This window comes from Amaranthus tricolor, chromosome 13 (genome assembly GCF_026212465.1).
Source record: "Amaranthus tricolor cultivar Red isolate AtriRed21 chromosome 13, ASM2621246v1, whole genome shotgun sequence".
Classification (NCBI taxonomy): domain Eukaryota; kingdom Viridiplantae; phylum Streptophyta; class Magnoliopsida; order Caryophyllales; family Amaranthaceae; genus Amaranthus; species Amaranthus tricolor.
Window position 1 is genome coordinate 9194670 of NC_080059.1, and position 20639 is coordinate 9215308.

Here is a 20639-nt window from a genome sequence, read left to right on the forward strand (position 1 = left end):
TACACGCCGAAGACTCAATGTACATCACAATTATAGGGTTGACAAAAAACATTGAAAGATGGATGACTTGGCCTTTTGGGACCATTATAACCCTCTTATAAACTTACCCTCTCAACCTCTTTAGATCTTCCCTTTTATTAGACACTAAATCTTCTATAACCCATAAAAACAGACCCAACCGGCCAACCCTCACTCGATTGGACTAGCCCTGCCCGTCAACCAAGTCGAATTTGAATGAAAGCATAAACACTTACTATCGTACAATATGTTTTCACATAAGCATGAATAAATTAAGGAAGTTATACAGATGTATCAAAAAAAGAACCAAGACCCTTGTTTTACTATAAGCTACAACTACAACTAAAACTACCAGGAACATAAATCGAAATGAGATTCATTGCTGCTTGTCTTAGACGTATGAACTTTTAGTATCGAAGAAGCAAGTACCCAATGTTAGAGTAATGCTGGGAAACATGTACTATCCCCTGATTCTGGAGCGTGCCATGGTTCAAGTTACAAATCAATCTGCTTTTTTTTTACAGGAAAAATAAAAAGCGGCAAAAAAGGCACTGATTGATCAGCTACCTGCCCCCAGCGATCGATCGCACAGGAAAATTCATGTAGATTGTTGCTTAGATGAAAACCAAACCCAAATCGAGATTTAGACCAACACTCTGCTCCTGTCTGAGCTCTCAGGAAACGCTCCAAAGCAGAGATATACAATTGAAAGAACCAAATCATAGCACAGGCACCAGACCAGCTGTGGATCACTTATACATGATGCAGAAAGAAACATACTCTTGGAAAGCAGTTCTCCGTTTGCTTTTAATATATTTGTACGTTTCAAAGAAAAAACTTAAGCTCAATCAATCAATTTCTCCCTCCTCGATGTCATTTGCTGCTGCATCTGGTGGATTATGTGGGGTTTCAACTTCCTCTTCCTCTTCATCATCATCTTTCCTGTATAAACCCAGCTGTTCCAGAGGGTTGCTATTTCCCCTGAATCTAAAACTACCCAGACCGCCATTTTCAGAGTCATTTGGGCTTGTATCACCCATAAAACTTGACATATTATCAGCAGGAGCGCCACTGAGCATCTCAAGATCCTCCATGAATTGACTATTCTCATTGATATCCACAGTTTTCTCCATCTGAGTCATGGAAAAAGGATCAAGTTAATCAACAAGAATGCTTTACAAATACTTGTCATATTTTACCATAGACCAGAAAAAAAAAATTATTAACTACTCCATTGCATCTGTAGAGTTAAAAAGAGGATTGGGCAAGTTAAGTTTGGGTCGATCAATCACATTTTTCTTCGCTTGAAGATTCTCTAGAAAGCTTTGAAGAGCTTCACTTAGATTTTCAAAAATTTAAGGTGGAGTGTAAGGTTTTCTTGTGAAATATTATGTAATCAAGTTGTCCCTAATTAATTGATACATAAGGGTTCTGACTCATTTTTTTGAAATGGGGTTGAGGGGGTGGAAAGTTCGGAGGTTGAAATTAGGGTGGGATGCTATAAAGGCATTACAGTAGGTTGTAGGCTAGGATTTAGGGTTGATGAGAAAAACTCGCCATATAAAAATATTTATTAATTAAATTGGGACATCCCAAAAAGGAGTATGTATAAATTAATATGGGAAGGAGCACGGAGGAAATAATCTTTAGTGGGTAGAGTGGATTAGTTAATTTCCAATATCAGAATTGATGTGCAAATTTTCAGGGCACACTTAATTTTTCAAGTTAGTTCAGGACTTCTAGTCAGGTTTTTAGCAGTTTTGGTTTTCCAGAAAAGTGGAAACAAATGGAACTTTTCATAAACAGTTTGAAACTGCACTAGTTGAAGTATGGCTCCAGCTCCGGCAGTTTTCTATTGAACCAAGCTTGAGCTTGAAATTATAGTTCAAATATTAAACAAGTCTAACTCAAAACTCAAAATTATTCATCTTGTAAGCTTGTTACTGAAGGAAAATTCATAAATTATCAAAATTAAATATTCTTTTATATTAAAGCCAAAATTCTCGAGCTAAGTCTGTTTTCTATTGAGCCAAGCTTGAGCTTGAAATTATAGTTCAAATATTAAACAAGTCTAACTCAAAACTCAAAACTCAAAAGTATTCAGCTCGTAAGCTTGTTACTTGAGGAAAAATTCATAAATTATCAAAATCAAATATTCTTTTATCTTAAAGCCAAAATTCTCGATCAAGAGACATATAAAAAAGCTTTTTCAAAAGACTTGCCTAAAGCAAACATTATAATAGAATCAAATAACAATAATGTTAGTCTATTTATTTTACTGTTTAACTCCCGTTGCAAATGTTTGGTGCTTACTAGTGGTCCCAAGCTCGAATGAAGTATGAGGGTGAGGGATAGGTTAGTGACAACTAGCTCAGTAAAACTTGATCACATGCCATGATAATGAACCAAAAGTCACTTCTCCTGGAGGCGTCCTCCACTCAGCGACAATCTACACTTCTTAAGTTTGGGCGTGCGTAGTGACAAGAATACAAAGATTGCAAAGTTGACCCCTAAAAGTAACACGGCCCATTATCGTAGTGAGGTGTCAAATGAACAAGGGACATAGAGTTTAATCATAGGAGTTTAAGGAAAACATAAAGTAATTATTTTGAGATTGGGATCTCGGAACATTGATAGCTCAAATGATAAAGTGACAGGCTTTTAAAGATTGCGGATATCATGGAAATGAAGAAGATTAACAGTTTGTCTACAAAAGACAAAATGAGTTAATAGGGTCAAAATGATAATAGGGAAAAGAATATATATTGTAGTCTCAAATAGAATGTTAGAATGAAATTGGTGTTATTATGGATGAACGGAAATCTAAGAATGTAGTTGAGATTTACAGAAAGAACAGGATTATAAGAGTGAAATTGTATATGGTAAAGAATTTTAAACATCATAGGTGCATGCATCACAAGGGATTGAGAAATCAATTAATAGAAAATTTTGAGAAGATCTCGATAACATGGTGCAAAACATACTAATTATATAAGAGGTGATTTGAATGAGCAAGTAGGCTATATCGTAGTGGCTCCGAAAGCGTTCATGGAGGTTTTGGCTACGGAACTAGGAACGTTGAAGGAGAATCCATTTTGAATTTTGCTCTCTCATAAGATATGGTGATAGCAAACACGTGGTGGTATAAAAAGAGAATCTTGGAGAATAATGACAAACCAAAGGTAAAGACGAAAGGTAAAATTTTGCTCTCGTAAAAATTTGTCCGCTTTCAAGCAAGACAAAAGATAAAGAAAGACAAAAAGAAACATAGAATTAGATAGTGGAGATTAAAAGAGAATAATACTACCTTTTTACGAGAAATTTATTAAAATAAATAATTGGGAGATAACTTTGGGTGCATAGGATAGCTGGACAAAGATGAATATATCACTCAAATAGCCAAGGAAATTTTAGGAGAATTAGGGGTACTATCGTGGTAAAAAAGGGTATAACGAGGTGAAATGAGGAGGTCAAGGCACTAATCAAGGACATAAAAAAAATGCTATTTTGCATTGGGAAAATGCGCGAATGATGAAAATCTAGTCAAGAATATGAAAACTAAAATCAAGACAAAACTAGCATTTCACGAGGCGATATTAAAGGTTTTTAAAGAGATGTTTGACAAACTAGATTCTAAAGGAGAAAAAGAAGTCTAGAATGACAAAGAGAAAGCAATTAGGTCAGACTATGTCCCTATTGAGGTATAGAATTGACTAGGGATGATTGGAGTGAAAGGGATAACTAATCTATTCAACAAAATTTAGAGGATAAATAAAATGTCCAACAATTGGAGAAGAAGTACTTTAGTACCTATTTACAATAACAAGGGAGATGTCAAGATTGCTCCAACTATCGAGGAATGGAACTCATGAATCATACTATGAAGTCATTATAGTGATAAAAATACGTATGAGAAGTAGAACATATTTGTTTTCATGCCGCAGAGAACAATTATCTATCGAGACAAATGATAGAAAATTGTAGAGCATTATTGTTAGAAAGAGAGACTTGCATATGGTTTTTATTGATTTGGAAAAGGCATACAATAAGGTGTCAAAAGAAGTATTTTGATGGGAAACGACAAAGAAGGATATTCCTAAGGAATACACGATATTAGTGAACCAATAAGAAAGATAAAAAGTAAGAACTCGAAGGACATAAATTTAGGGAGAGGAAGACCGAAGATGACCTGGAGACAGCATGAAAAGGTTGAAAGGGATATAAAGGATCTGGACTTGCATATTGAGATGGTTGAAATTCAAAATGAATGGAAAAGAAGAATTTATGTGGATATATTGGTTCAAATTTAGTAAAATATAATCCAACCAAGATGAACTACAACAAAGTCGACTTGCTCAAACAATGACCAGTTCTACTTTTCAAATGAGCTAGTTTTGACTGCTAACTGAACAACAAATAAGCATGACACAACACTACTTCAATAAAATTGGAGGTTTAGTAGGATCCAAAAACATCGGTGAATTCATTTCTTTTAACCAAAACCACAAGTGTCAAAACATCCAACGGAGAGATCTAAATCTGATCCAAGTGTTTTTAAAACCAATAACCAAGGGCACTACAACTATAAAGAGTTAAGACGTGAACCTACAAATTCACCAACGTGTTGGACACACCAACCATGCAAAGATACCTATGCACTTATCTTACCTTTTGCAGAGCAAGACGTGCAGCCTCTCTCTCCAACTCCCTCTTCCTTTTGGCTTCAGCAGCAGCTTCCAATTCAGCTTTCTTTCGAGCCACTTCTGCAGCCCTGGCTTCTGCTTGTAGTCTAGCCTTTTCTGATTGAAAGGAAGTAAGGAACGAGAAAATTACACAAGATTCGCATTGACTAATGAAAATGCAATAGCCTGATCTAAACAATCAGGTTGACATCAAATTTCATGTATACAAACCTTCCCTTTGCTTTCTCTCAAGCTCTTCCCTTTCCAACCGTAATTTTTCTGGATCTCGTGTTTCACCCTGAACAAAGTAGCATGTTACGATTGACCACATATGATGGATTTAAACCACAAAAAGAAAAACTCAAGCAAATCATTCACAACACCTTTTCAAGAGTCTTTTCCTGAGCTTTGAGTATTGTATCAGCAAATCGGCTCCTCAGCAAAGCAGCACGGTATAGCTTATCTGGGGAAACTTGCTTCTCGGATGGAGCACTCTCCCCTAACAAGTTACAGCTCAAGGGGTAAGATAGCAACCAAAATTAACAGCTTAATCTTATCATGATTTATTTTCCTGCTTACCCTCTTTATAACCATCCATTTCAATTGACGGAGGTTTAGTATGAGAACTATGTTCAACTTGGCTCAAGCTACTTCTAGACTTTGCTGCATAAAATAAAAAAGAAATAGTACCCAAGGAATTAACTACGGGTAAAATGAACCAAATTCTGATGCCATTATATTTTTGAACTTGTACATGATAAAATTTCTCAAACGAAATATGCAAGGACTGAAATAACTCACGATTTTTCCCAACTTCCTGACCGACATCACCTTGTATCTGGTCCACGTTTTGTTTTCCATCCACAGTCGACTACCAATATAAGAACAATTAAGAGTACATCAAAACATGTGCTGCAGTAATATCATTCTACAGAATTGCTTTTTCTTTTAGAATGCATTTGTCTGGGGGTTTGTAAACAAACAGAGACTTCACTCATCAGAGACACTAGAATAAGGAAGAAGTACCTTATAGAATATAAAATAAATAAATAATAGCATAATACCCAAGAATGCATCAGAATTTTTTACCATCATCGATCTTGAAACATTATGTTTCTACCATTTAATATTGCATTGTACCTGCAACTTGTTTGCTGGAGGCAAAGCTTTTGCACCTTCAGATTCACTACTAGAACTGCTTGAGTCTGAATCTGCAAGCAAAGAAGCAGACACGTTTAAAATAGGTACGAAAATCAATCTCAAAAAGCTAAAGGGGCAAAGAGCTAGAAGGTGAGGTTCCAATGTTATGAAACCTGAAGCAAGAAAGAACAACATTGGTTAAAATGAAAAATACAGATAGAAGCAAAAACACAAGTGGCCTATACCTACAGTTGCAGCACAATTAATCATATCCATCAGATCCAACAGAATTTTGAGCAAATGGATTGCAAGTAACAGATATCAGTAGAATCAAGAAATCCAGCCATAAGGCAGGTTCATTTGTGTACCACTCAAAAAAGTTGGATACAAACGAAAATTGTATTTGAAATTAATTTCCCCATCAAAATGCCTACAAAAGAAGCTTTTTTATTCAAAAAAAGTGTGATTCGTATTTTTACACCCTATGTCCCTACCTTTCTGATTTCTTTTGAAACAATGAGGCTTATTAAAAACAGGCAATGATTTATCACAGTGGAAACACTGCAACATAACCCAAAAACACCAAATAAACCGAAGACCATGTGGTTCTAAGGAGCCAATCTCATTAAGACCATACTGACACCATCCTAATAAAGCTTCTGTAAGAAAGATGAGGTGTAACAAACACCCCAAAGAGAACAGAACAATCTTCATTGTACATCCAGAATCCATACCAACACCATATGGACAGAATCTCGTCAAACTCCAACTTCAGATATTTTTACAATCAAGCATATTCAAGAAATATCCACCATAGCAAAAGAATCCGAATATGGTCCAACTGCATTACAGTTTCCCCGGGTCCTAACAGAATCCGCTATAACAGGTCATGTTCAACTTTGACCTTAAAATGACTAGAAAACAACCACAGCATTCACCCTGTTATCCAAATCATACAGTAGGTGACAATCCCAATCCATCTCACAAAATGGAAATTATAGAAACATGTTCGCCTTTGTATGAACGCACAATAACACAACCTAAATTGTTTGTTTATGAATAAATTTCAGTATAATGAAACTTATTTGAACTTCTTAAATTCTTCCAACGGTGAAGAAAAACAAATGCTAAGTAGAACTAGCAACATCAAAACCACAATCCCAACAAAGTGTGGTCAGCCAAATAAACAAAACTGTGATTGTCAATATAAATCAGGCTCCACCATTTAAAGTAATCTAGTATCCACTGCACTCACAAATTCAATCCACAAATTGATCCTTCAAACCCATTTTCTAAATCCAGGTCACCTAAATAGTAGTCAAGTCTATAAGCAGAGTACACACCCATTTTTTCATTCTTCCTACCACGTAGTATCCACTGCACTCACAAATTCAATCCACAAATTGATCCTTCAAACCCATTTTCTAAATCCAGGTCACCTAAGTAGTAGTCAAGTCTATAAGCAGAGTACACACCCATTTTTTCGTTCTTCCTACCATGGTATTCTAGACATAAGATATTGACGCATTACTAAGAGTATTTAACTAGGTTTCATGTTGCGTAATTTTCAAATCAGATTTGATGTAATACTGGAAATATTCCAAGGGTAATGAGCATAGTGTAAAAACAAGACCGCATTGCATCGCGTCGGCCGCATTGTAAAGGTTTTCGATATAAACAAATCGATATTCCCCGTTGTAAAGGTGTACAAAAAATTGCATTTTAGGCAGTATTAAGGAATATCTTATGGTTTTGGTCGATATTTAGGCGTTACGATAACCATATCACTTTCGTTACCGCATCACCATTCTGTTACCACGATTGCGACTGGTATTTTGTTTCCATCAGTTATGTGCCTACTTATTAGTGTATGAAAAAAGTAGTCTTTTCACATTTTTCTTTTTATTGCATCTAATTGCATAAGATGGGTAACTATGAGGTTGTTTGTATGACATAGGAAGTAAATTCTCTTAGGATGTTCTAATTTCTAGGAACTTATTCTTTAGTTAAATTATGAGGAACTTACTATTATTGTTTGTTTAACACAAAGAAATTTCCAATAATAAAAAATAACCAAAGGGATGGATATGGTATAGTGAATTCATTGTTAAATGTTGGAAGTTACACTTTTTGGGAATTCTGAATTTCTATCATTTTTAAATATTTTGTTAAACAATCAAACTCTAAATACCAACTCCTAGGAAATTAAAATTCCTATAGTATTTATGTGGAAACAAAGAACTCTATATTGTTGACATATTATTTTATGTTGAGTGATCACTACCTTTCATTCAACTTGATGGAGCTTATTCCATATGCTAATTGTTCTGCGCATTGTTGACCTATTATTGCTTCTTTAGAAGACTTTAGAAATTTCATTAAGCTAAAAAAACCAAGTCAAGAATACCTAAAGCCGGCTACACCTCACAAAAACAGTAAAAAGAAGACACCACCTATAGTTTAGGCAACAAGTCAAGATCTATTCTTAAGAGACATGTTCCACAAGATATAAAATTAAGCCCTATTACAAACCTCCTTAACTATATTGATAGTACAAAAATTCTAGTGGCACTAGCCTTCCAAACAACCTCATTACTTACTTTTAGAACATGTAAACAAGGTTGCAAATCACAACAAAAGACCACTATTCTTTTAGTTACTGGGGTTTCCCACTTCCTTCTAATCATTAGTTGGAAGGACTTTGGGTAATTGGAAACACTAAGTTATTGTATCAACTAGAGGTGTTCAAAACAGATCTGATGACCCAAATTTACCCGACCTTGTAACCAAACCGATTTGACCCAACTTCAAAAATGATTTACAATTATGTAAAAACAATATGGACACAAAACTTGATTTCAAACCGACCCAAAACACCTAACCCAAAATCAACCATATGACCTGAATGAACACATCTAGTAACTATCAACAATATCAAGTACTCCTTATGATATTTACAAGAGAAGAAAAGATGATCCACAATTTGAGATTCCTCATCACAAATAGGACATCCATTATCAGAAACAAGCTTGATTTTCTTTAGTTTGTTTTTGACTTTCAGCTTGTCAAGGCAAGCCATCCTCAAAAAAAAATTTAGCTTTAGGCATTGAGATTGTGTTTTGAACAAAGAAGCCTACCTCATAGAGATGTAGTTAAGTGTTACACTCGTTGAATAGAATAGGAGGGAACAAATACTCTAATTATTGATTGTGATTTTCTTGATAACTTTGGTAGCAGATGCAAGGGGGACAAAGTCACACTACCTACTTATCTATGTATGTACTCGGAACCCACTTGACCATAAAGACTCAAAAAAAAGTTAAGTGCCAATATGCCATGCTATCTTGGCCAACAACTAAATTTCATGCTTCCAAGCCAACCTCTATGCCAAGGCCACCTTTTTTGGCTTGCCAACATTCTCTGAACTCAGAAATCACATTACTAGGGGAATCATTATTGGGACTTCCATGCCTAGGGCTGACTGAACAAAGTTTGATCTAAGTCCCAAAACAAATCGAACCAAACCGTAGATTTAGTATTAGGTCTGGTCGAAGTTTGTCTGATCTACTTTTTAAAAAAGTTAAGATTTTCAGTTTGGTCCCGCAAACTAGATTGAAAACCATACTATGACTGAAAACCATAGTTATTTTAAAGGTCGCTACCTAGATATCTTGAGATGTACTTATTTTTATGGTAACATATACTGTAATGATGTTGATGCAATCAACCAATTAAAAATTATTATATTTGGTGATTGTAGGTGCAAAATATTTGCATAAACACATATTTATTAGCAAAAATTATAAAATTAAAATCGTTGGTGTCTATATAATTGTAGGACCATGTGCACTCCAAGCCATGCCAAAGATAACCTACTTTATAACTTCTTAGGGAGAACACATGATATTTATAGGTAGGGATGCTCATCAATACATTATTTACATAGGAGAGCTTCTAAATTGACCAACATTGGATCCTTGGAGTCTATATAATTGTCTAAAGTTGGGAGGAACACTGAACACTCATTTATTTTACATGAAGGACACTAGCTTTAAACCATCATGCTCATAGACCATAGTCTCTCCTTAACACCAACAACAAAAGCTAACATGTTAGCTACAACACCAGAATAAATGAACCTTGAATTCATAATGTTCAAGTGTGTGTTTGATCTATAATCTAGGGGTATTTGGGGCTTATTTAGGTTGCTTTCGAGTTCCTGAACCTTAATGTGGTTTGTTGTAAGATACAAGACTTCCTTATTTGTAAATTAGGGTATATACGTGGCCAGGCGAGACTTATTATCCTTGTGTTATGGCGGACCTCTCTCATGCTTTGCTAGTTCTTGCTTGCTCTACTTGATTTCCATTTGATTTTCGAGGCAGCCCAAGAGCCACTTTAGAGTACCAAATTTTCATTCGTTTTATACATATTGCCTATTTTTTATGAAATTGAAGTGGGATTTTTTTTTGGGGGGGTTGGGGGGTGAGGGGGAGTGATGTTAAGATATCTCCTCTATAGTGCATGAGTTGCTGCGGACTTTTTGCTGGTTGTTGCTTAGTGTATTATATCATCTATGGAATAGCTAATTTGCAAGTATGATGAGAAGTTGGAAGCACTTTAATGTAGGTGCTGGTTATAAATTATTGGTATCCGGCTGATTGTATGTCTACCTTGTCCATGGATTTGAAGAAGCTATAAATTTCTTTACGGGTAGAGAATGTTTAGCATTATTTCTTAATTTTTTGTACCTTCCTTTTTGTCATTATTTAAATGAGCTAATGTGTCTGTCTATTTGGTGGCATTTGACTCAATAGTATGTTCCTTCATTGCAATTCTTATTAATGCAAAAGTTCAATCTATAGTGAGTATAATTACCGAGGCCAATGGGTTGAAATTTTGGAAGTTATAATGGGGATCTATATATTACTTTGCTAGTGGTGTGCCATGAGCCATGAATATTAAAACTTTTTTTTGGCTCTTTATAGCTTGTGTTTATTGTCTTTGTGATATTAAGATTCCTCTTCAATGTTCTCTTGTCATCCCTCGAGTTTTCACAAACCTTTAGAGAATGTGTAGGTGGACTTTTGGAAATTCAGAGGAAATAAAAGAGATTTAAGACCAAATTCTGATGACTTTTGAAAATGGGGGTATCATTTGTATCATTGTTCTATATGGCCATGGATGGATGGAACCAATTTAGGTGGATCTAGTTGCTTTTTGCTATCTGTTGTAAATTTCATGCATTGGACTTTTAGATATGCTACAACTTGTGATCAGTTGTGGTTTTCTTCTTGCCTTGTGGCCTTACGATGAACATTGATTGCCTTTAAACGTCTTACCTTCTATAAGTGATTACAAATGGCCAAGCAACACCCCTTACTATTAAGGGCTGTAAAGTGGTGGCTTGGTGGAGGATCCTAGATCCTAGATGTAAGATGAACCAATGACATACACCGAGGTGGTGGACTGGGTGAAAGAGTTGGATGCTTTTTGATTATTGTTATGGTAATAATCTGGGACCAGTTAATGCATTCCTGGTATTCGACAAAGATCTTGACTTCGAAGTGTATTGTCACATGTGTTGTACAAATATTAATAATATGGAGACAATATAGTTCTTCCTTTCCTAGATGTGGGTGGTTATCCATCTAGAGTGAAGTGCAACATATAGCATAGTACTTACATGCAGAATTACCAATAATACAGTGAAAAAAGCTCACAACAAAATTAAAGCTGAAAAATTGACTAAAGGACCAACCAGTAGATGATGAACCTGAGTCACTGCTGGAACTGCTAGGACTACTACATCTATTGTTCTTATTGACTGTATCTTTCTCTATCTCTACAGGAGGGAAACTTGAGATAGGATTGTCATTACCCCCAATATCTATATCCTCGTCAACTGCGTCATTGACTGTGGCATAAGCCATCCAAAAGAGCATTACAAAAGAAAGTTAGATAGTAATACAAATGAATAACTATTCAATTCTAGTCTCTAGAGCATCAGTCAATCCTTAAATATGGATTATAAATAACCTTTATCGGCTTGATTTGATGAATTGCTAAACCCATACTCGTTGTGAAGCTGTATAGAAGAGAAGATCATGATAGAAGTCATACAAACATCAATGCTCAAGTCACATACAAACAAAAGGACAAAAACAAACCTCCATTTCACACGGCTCCGCCCTCGCTTCGTTCTTCTTCTTCTCCAACAGGAAGTCATCTAACAACTTTCTAAGTTTAAATAAGACATCATCGCTAAGAGCATCGATATCGATCTCAATCTCCTCTTCACCGTCTTCCCCAGCACCAGAACTGTTTTCTTTCAAGAACTCGATTATACTCTCGGGCAATTCACTAAGACAATCCTCCAATTCAGAGCTCATTTTATGCTTCTCATCATCGGTCATTACCCTCTTAACAAGGTCCGACTTCCCTATATATCCCCCCTTCTTTTTCTTGGAAGGGGGAATGTGATTGGCCACTGTAGCAGGTTCGTTTGGTATAGGGGCTTGCACTGATACAGGGGCTTGCACTGTTGAAGGTAATACTTGTACATCATTACTTGATGACATCTTCTTTTCAATCACTTTCCATCTTTGCTCAAAATTTTTGCTCAAGGTTTGAGCCATGAAATGAACATCATTTCCAGCCGGATTGTATGTCATCGCATTCGAAAAAGTAAGCCTAACATCCGCAGCAAACCCTAATGGACTTGTGTATTCACCTCTAGATAATTTGGTTTTGACTGTGCCTAAATCCATAGGATGCTTAATTACAGTAAAATAATCAGGAATGTTCAACTTGACAACATCTACAGGTTCCTTAAAAACCCAACCAAATTGATGTTGCATCAGCCAAGTCAAAAGATTTTCACATCGTTTCATCAACATAGAGTTGTTAGAAGCATTGGCAGATGCAATTTGCTTCCGAGGATCAATCTTCCCAGGAAAACCCTTTTTCGTTTGGGCCCCATTACGCCCCCCAGTGGGCTGTTTCTTCCCCTTCACAGGATTAAGCTCAAGCGGAGGCGGCCTCAGAGTATTCTCCAATGGAGGTCTTTTCAGCCCGTCACTGCAACTACGAATATCGCTAGCGGGCGATAAAACTACTGCACTATTGCTAAAAGACGCAATTCGCCTCCGTAAATTGCGCACCTCCTCAAGCTCCCTCTTTAACCTAATCTCCAAATCCTTCTTATCAGACCTAGACATCTTCGAAAAAGATAGAACTTGCATAGGAATCCCAAATTGATCATGAGTATCACCATTTAAACTCATACATTTCCTCTTGGGTGAACAAGAATCCTCCGAAAGAGTCACCTCGGTATCAACACGCCCAGAGCTTCCAAATCCCTCAGACTCAGCAGTTATTTCGGTAGCATGACGATAATCTGATATAATAGCTGACCTTTGATTAGCCATAGAAAACTTTCTGGATTTCCCCATCATATTACGAGAGTAATTCTTAGATTCCTTTCGACCAGTGTAAACTATGGGAATAGCCGGTGCCATATGAGAAATCCCCAATTTCTGCACATATCAACTACCCCTACGAAAGATTTAAGATTTCCAGTTCAAAAACAAAATCCCTAAAATTGGAAATAGAATCGTTGAATTTGTAATTAGGGTTTATAAGGAAAAAAAAAAGGAATTGAATTGCAGCGATTGTATAGTGAAGTGTTGGGTGTCGTATTATCGATTAACGAACGACCCACCCAAAAAGGGAAAAGGGGTGAAATCGAAAAATGAACTTGAATTTATCGAATCGACACCGACAACCGGCTAGCATTATTGGATTTTAATTTTTTTTTTAAATAATTATTTTAATATGGAAGAAAAAAAAGGAAGAAGTTGTCACCTTTCCTAGAGTGGATACTGGATACACACCAATTGACTTCATCATTGTGAAACTAAATGAACCTTATAATAATATAATATTATAAATAATATTTTTTTTATAATCATATAACTATTTTATTATAATTATAAAAATAATTCGCAATTCTTGATCTTGGAATTTCTGGTGAACCGTAATTGAAATTTTTGATTCTTAATTCGAAAATAACCTTAATCAATAAAATTGAAAAATATTAAATTGTTTTTTCGATTTCTTCCTAATTTTGAATTCTAACGCATCACTTTAAGTTAGAACATACTATATTTCTATTTCGTTTTTTTATTTGAGTCAAAAATTCTTGTTGCATTCTTAAAAGTATATTATTATTTGATAAATTATTTAATAAAATTTAAAGGAACACATACAGGATAATAAATGAGTACCTAGATTAAATTGGATATGACTTGAGGTTATTTGTATTAATGAATACTTAGGATAGTGAGTACTAGTATTTATCGTAGTGATTTGACTTTTAACTATTTTTTAACTTTCATCCTTTGTATTTGGTAGCACAAGTAAATAGCTTTCGAGCCTTTTGCTAAGTTGTCATATCCTCAGTTGGTAAAGAGATTGGACATTAAATACATTATTTGTCATGTTGTCCTAGATATAAAAACTTTACTTTAGATGGTAAAGGAGTTCGTACTTGTTTTTTTTATGAGCTTTACTAAATATCACCGCCTTTTTCATTGTGTGCCCCCTTTATATATTGAATTTCCTATATTGTCTTTAATGATTCTCATAACTCTATATTTCTAACTTCTCCATAAAGAACGTCCTAAACTAAAATTGAACATCGAAACAATATGGTTAATGAATTTGACCATTTAATTAACTATTAATTAAATGATTTTGCAAATAATTAAAATTATTATCAATTAAACTAAAATTGTTTCATGCATATTAAAATATTATTAATTAAATTAAGTTCATTATTAATTAACAAAAAAGATTATTAAATAACTAAATTATTATTATTAATTAACTAAAAACTAAAATTATTGAATAAATAAATCAAGAATAAAAATACAAAAAAGAATAAAAATTAGGTTAATTAATATTAACTACTCTTAATTGATTGAATCTAAAATTTGATACATGTTCACTCTTTTCACCATAACATTTTATAGGAAAATCACAAAATGTAAGGTTTGCAGCATTGAAAACTAAACTTGAAGAGCATTCTAATGATATATTATATGCCCAACTTTGATAACCGAGCGAGAAATAAAGTTTGCTTTGATTTTTAGTACACGGGTAAATAGATTATGTCTCACAAAACGCACGACCGGACCGCGATAGAGTAGCACAAAACACACAATCGAACCGCGATATACGACATTATGGCTTGAACAATAGTTGTGCTATGATGAAAACAAATATAAGAAATATATAGACTGATTAATAGTAGAAATCACACAAAGTTTTAATGTGGTTCACTAACAATATATATTAATTACATCAACCGGAACAAAGAGAACCTATATTATTAACGTGAGAGAGAAAAACAAATACAATATAATTAGAATTGATGGGTTATAAATAATACTCAGAAATAACATAATTTCATGATACCGACTAATCTTAAACTAATGGTTTAGACTCACTTCAAACCCAAATTTAGAAATAGTCAAACAAAAACAATATCTTCGAACTGCTTCAAATGTGAGATGGTGACAAGATGAACATCAAAACAACATTCACACGTTTAATTAGTCATCTTTGTTGGAAAAATAACTCACATGTTATCTCACATCGAAAAAATAAAGAGATTGACCAACATATAAGCTTGATGGGCTATTCTCCTTTTTACCAATTGGTTTTAGAATAGAACCTCATCTCATCAGATTTGTGTGCAGTCAACTTTCCTTTTATGTGGTCTTCTGTACAAACCCAAATGTATCAACCTTCACAAGTTCACCTTAAATTCATAAAATGGTAGTCTAATCTGCAAAGGATTCGAATGCGAAAATGCTAGAGGCAGAGGAGTAGATGGCATCGTAGGTCACTCTAAATGCCTTGGCGTAACTACACAGAAGATCATTCAAGTTTTTGATTCTTCCGGGAACTTATACCGCCTCGTTTTTTACTTCCATTATGAGGCCTAATACGGGATGTGCGCAAGGCTTTTGTATCTCTTGGATGTCTCACAAAGTTCTTAGAGCCTACTCTTCCATGTACACTACCTTGTTCGGGTCCTTGTAACAGGTTCTTTAGTTTTGGATCATCGACAAAGCCATTTGAAAGCATCTCGGTGTGCAATTCCTTAGCTTTGAGCGAACAACCACAATTCGCCAAGCCATGTATTACAGACTGGTAGTGTTCTGATTCAGGATGCACCCCAAATTGTCTCATTTCGACCCAAACCTTTAACACATTTTCAGGTTCTCTTAATTTGAAGAATCTGTCAAAAACTAGTAAAAACGTATTGTTATCAGGCCCGACTTTACTGTTTCTCATCAGGCTCAGAATTTCAAAAGTATGTTGCAGATTTGCACCTTTCAAGAACGCTTGGTAGGTCTCACGAGTTGGTCGTACACCCTCTTGTGTCATAGCAGACAACAGATTTCTAGCCTCCTCAAATTTCCCAGCTTCACATAGAGGACAAATCAAACAATTATACGACTGAGAATCGGGTTGTAAACCCATCTCCTTGGTTTTCCTTAGAATTTTAAGAGCTTCGCTCGAACAGTTTTCGAGAACCATCACATACATAAGTGAATTGTAGACATCAAGGCCAGGAGTCAAGCCTCTTTTATTCATATCATCGTAGAGCCTTAGAGAATCAAACAGGTTTCCAACCCTTGAAAAACACGAAATCATGTGTGTGTAGGACATTGCATTAGGCATTACACAGTAACGTGCCATCTCCCTCCAGATCCTCTTGGCTTCGATAACATCAACGGAAATATCACACCAACCATGAAGAATGATATTAAACCCGTCAGTCTCGAGTGGATATAGCTTCTTATTATTCAACATGAATTCCTCAGCCTCTTCGATATTTCCATAATTACATAATGAGTTAATGACATTGTAAAACGCATTCTGGTCAGGACATGCTGTCAACTTCTCCATAAAATCAAAAGTTCTAATGGCCTTCTCATGGTTATTTGCTGCTGCATATCTGAAATGGAGGAATTTGTTATATAAATACATCAAAGCCAAGTACAACAATATAAGAAGAAAGACTAAATGAAACTGAAGGGTACTATGGGTGGGTATAATCAATCAATGATCAGAATCAGCTTTCAATACTATCAGTACAACTAAATCAAGCTTGAAAGTAAAACGAAGACAACCAGAACCCGACTGACACTCGACTCGGTGCGAATCCGATAATGCGAATAACCGGTGCTAATCCGATCCGTAACTAACCGATCTGACACGAGTATGACCCGTCGCGGTTACCCATTCGAAATACGATCGAACCCAATGACACTCGTCCGAAACGGACCCGATGATCCGAATGAACACCTCTATGCAAGGACATAAACATTATATTAATAGTTTGCATCTCAAATGCTCCTATTTCACTATTTGCAGCATATTTGAAAAGAGAGAATTGGGCCTAAACCTTTGTTATAAAGTATAATCCTTTTTTTACTAAACATCTTCAACAATAGATTTGATTGGTAAATCTCTGAAGGTTGTTTAATCCTCTAAAATTTGTTCACTTCTCACCCACACAAAACATGGCAAAAATTGATTTCATCTGTGCATAACAAAAAAAAATTTATGATTATAAAGTTTAGAAAACTCTCGAATAATATACACCAGAAAAGTAGTGTGGTTCAATCATTGAAACCTGCATCGACAGGCAAGAAAGTAGTGTTTCCCATTGCTATTCATTGAAAGGGAAAAAAAAGATGAACATGGCTATTAAATAGATTTATCCTACGAGTTTACCAAGCTCACCTATAAAGTCTACATGATTCATTAAATGACAAGCTCACAAAATAAGTCCCAAAAAGTCCATTTAAAAAGAACTAGAACCAGGATTTGTAAACTTCTAAGGAAAACATACGAGGAGGCATAAGTGCTCATAATCATCCCAATAAAAAACAATTAAACTGCCACACAAATGCACCCTTTCAGATTCAATAACTGTAAACTCAATTACTAGAACACTTCCTGGAAGATGCAGCAAGACCTGCAGACCAACATCACATTACTGATCAGTGGTCACTGGTCAATCCACTTCCTGGTTTCAAATTGTGCAACGCTTCTTATCTTTCCGTAACAATTAGTTTTCAAGGCATAGTCTTAGAGCCTATTCCCCCAAACTTATAAATTGAATTCAATTCCCTTCACTCTTACTCTCACATTTTCTTAGAAGGTATATGGTTCGGAAATTATGCTTTCCAAGAAGATTATTTTCTACTTCCTGTTGCTTGGTTAGACAAGAGATTTAAAAGGAAAAACTAAGTTTTGAAAAGATTTATTCTTTTCTTTGTAAACGTTTTCACCAAAAATTGAAGGATAACCAAATTTTCTCCATTCCACCATTCCCAATATCTCAATGTTTCCCTTATCTTAATATTTCATCAATCCAAACACATAAAACAATTTTTTCATTGCACATAAATGTCAAACCAAACACCCCTTAACATCTCCACCCTGCACACACACACAAAACATCTCACTAATCTTGCCATGATCCCATGAAGATGAACTCCCCACAAACCAATAATTTCCATGGAAGCCTAAAACAAGATTCCACATCACAAACCTAAAACCATAGCCCCCTACACACACACATACACATAAACTGTTGTGAAAATTTAACTTGGTTCACCCAAAGTATTGACTTATTCTATTTTGGCCAGATTTGGACTCTAGCATTTGAAGTCTTGAAGCATGGGATGAGCTTTCTTGTGGCTTAATTTTTGGGCTCTTCCCCACGTTCATAGAGAAGAGAACTTTTGCCTTGATATAGACCTTCTAGGAAAGCTTAGAGTTGATCATGGTTTGTTTGGGAAAGGTTTGAAGCAAGAAGGTTGGGATATGTGTGATGCATTTGAGCATGCGAAACTTTCACGTGAAGTCAAGGACCCCCTACCTTGCTAAGTGCTTGAACGATTAAGTATACAGCTCTACCGAGCACTCTTGAGACAGAATAGTAGCTGGCAGCCACATGCTGCTCCATCGAGCTGTATATGTCTCGGACGACCAGCCCCTGCAGCCTTTTGTTTGATTTTGCTGATAGGTTTTCAAGTCGCTGCCCCATCTTAATTTGCCTATATATATGTGCTATGCTTGTGTTGTAAACTTAAGCCAAAGTCTGTAATTTAGCTTCCTACCTTACTTAATATTGTACTCTCCATCTCTCTCTATCTTCTCTTTCATGCTTCTAATTTCTTCTCTACCATTGTAATACCTTCAACGCGTGAGCTTTAAGCTCTTGTCGTGTGTAGGATGGCAAAGGGGACCATGGAACACGTTGCACAAAGGAGAGGAATCAGCAGCAGGTGCCGGCTCACTTGTGCTCGAACGAGCCCCATATTGCTCGAACGAGCACAGTAGTCCAGCAACATACTGCCTCAGTCTTTTTTGCCTTGTGCTGATGCCTACTCACCTATTACTTCTAAGCCCTATGTCTTCCTATATATACACTAGTCCTAGTTTTTTGTAAGGTATGCCAATGTCTCATTTGTATAGAGCTACCTATTGCTTAGTTTACTCCCTCATTAGCTCCTCTCTTCCTCACTAGACCTCCACTGTAATTCATTCAAGTTTTGTATTTGTCCTCAACCACATATTAATACTATCCTAGGCTAGATATGGTAATGTAGCCCAAGCTTGGTGAACCACCTTAAATCTTGTGCCCTTATTTGCTTGTTCATTATTGTTATTCTCTACTTACTTGCATATTTGGTTCCTACATTAACACACACCTCAAACACCCATCTAAACTCAAAGTTTGTGATCTTTGGTGAGTGAGAGTGCCTCTCATTTCAGTTATCATTTAGCACATATACTCCTATATAGTACCTGAACAGCTGAAAAATAGCAAAAAAAAATTAAGTACAGACCTGTCTATGATGGCAAACATTGCTTGTCGAGTATCCACCAAACGGTAACAATCCCGAATTAAAGACCAGGCAGTGTCAAACTTGTGATGAGTACCCAATACCCAAACAATCAAACCCAATAATTTGTCAGAAATACAACCCCATTTTTGGGTCAATTCAAAGATTAACAAAACCAACTTCCAATCATCCTGTAATTTCCAAATAGCCAAATAAACTTGGGTGGCATCAGGACTGATACCAGAACTAGCAAGAAAATCAATAGCCTCCTTCCTGGAGGTGCAATTCTTGGTTCTCTGCACCAGTTCGACGAGTTCACTAACACCCAGATCATCATTTTGATGATTTACGCTTACAAAATCATTGAAATTGATGGGATTGTAGAGAGAATGGACTGAACAAGGTTTGAAAGTAGAGAAAAACAGTGAATGCAAAAGAGTAAGGGAAGGCCGGAAATGTGTTCGATGAAAAGCCTGAGAGAAGAAGTTGGTTACATACCCAATAGGAGAAGAGCGAATCCGAGGAGATAGAGAGTGGTGAAGACGGGAAGCAAATGGTGGTCGAAAACACAATTGTCGAAGAATGAGCCTTCTCATCAGGACAACAATTGAGCTGCACAAACAAAAATGGGAGACAGCGTTGATATTAAGTCATTCATGGTTATTGATGCTAGATCGAGTTGTAATTGAATTTGGTCAATTTCATGTTTGGACAATGGGTGGATACTGATCGAGCCCAGTCGGATTCAAATACAAAAAAGGTCAAGCCGAGGGGTAAAGAGCTAGAAACTTGTATGTTTGTCCAATAAATATAATGTCCTTAGTTGACCATGCTTTATCCCCTATTTTGGTTCTTTTTATCA

General features: G+C 35.8%; 2 protein-coding genes across 3 annotated transcripts; both read right to left on the reverse strand.

Annotated features, from left to right (window-relative positions):
- Positions 1-235: 235 nt before the first annotated feature.
- LOC130797672 (transcription factor GTE10-like) lies at positions 236-13722 on the reverse strand. Of its 2 annotated transcripts, none has more exons than XM_057660375.1 (10): positions 12011-13722; positions 11880-11928; positions 11617-11757; positions 5841-5911; positions 5502-5571; positions 5280-5363; positions 5084-5199; positions 4932-4998; positions 4687-4817; positions 236-1151 (listed from the first exon to the last, which is right to left on the reverse strand). In XM_057660375.1, the coding sequence occupies exons 1-10, from the start codon at positions 13358-13360 to the stop codon at positions 867-869; spliced, it is 2364 nt and encodes a 787-aa protein (XP_057516358.1). In that variant the 5' UTR covers positions 13361-13722; the 3' UTR covers positions 236-866. The 2 variants fall into 2 exon arrangements, with proteins under 2 accessions (XP_057516358.1, XP_057516356.1); XM_057660373.1 differs by having other exon boundaries at positions 11602-11757.
- A 1294-nt stretch (positions 13723-15016) lies between these two features.
- LOC130797675 (pentatricopeptide repeat-containing protein At1g80880, mitochondrial) lies at positions 15017-20537 on the reverse strand. Its single transcript, XM_057660378.1, has 2 exons — positions 19781-20537; positions 15017-16872 (listed from the first exon to the last, which is right to left on the reverse strand). Exons 1-2 carry the CDS (start codon positions 20371-20373, stop codon positions 15786-15788), a joined length of 1680 nt encoding a protein of 559 aa, XP_057516361.1. The 5' UTR covers positions 20374-20537; the 3' UTR covers positions 15017-15785.
- Positions 20538-20639: the final 102 nt, after the last annotated feature.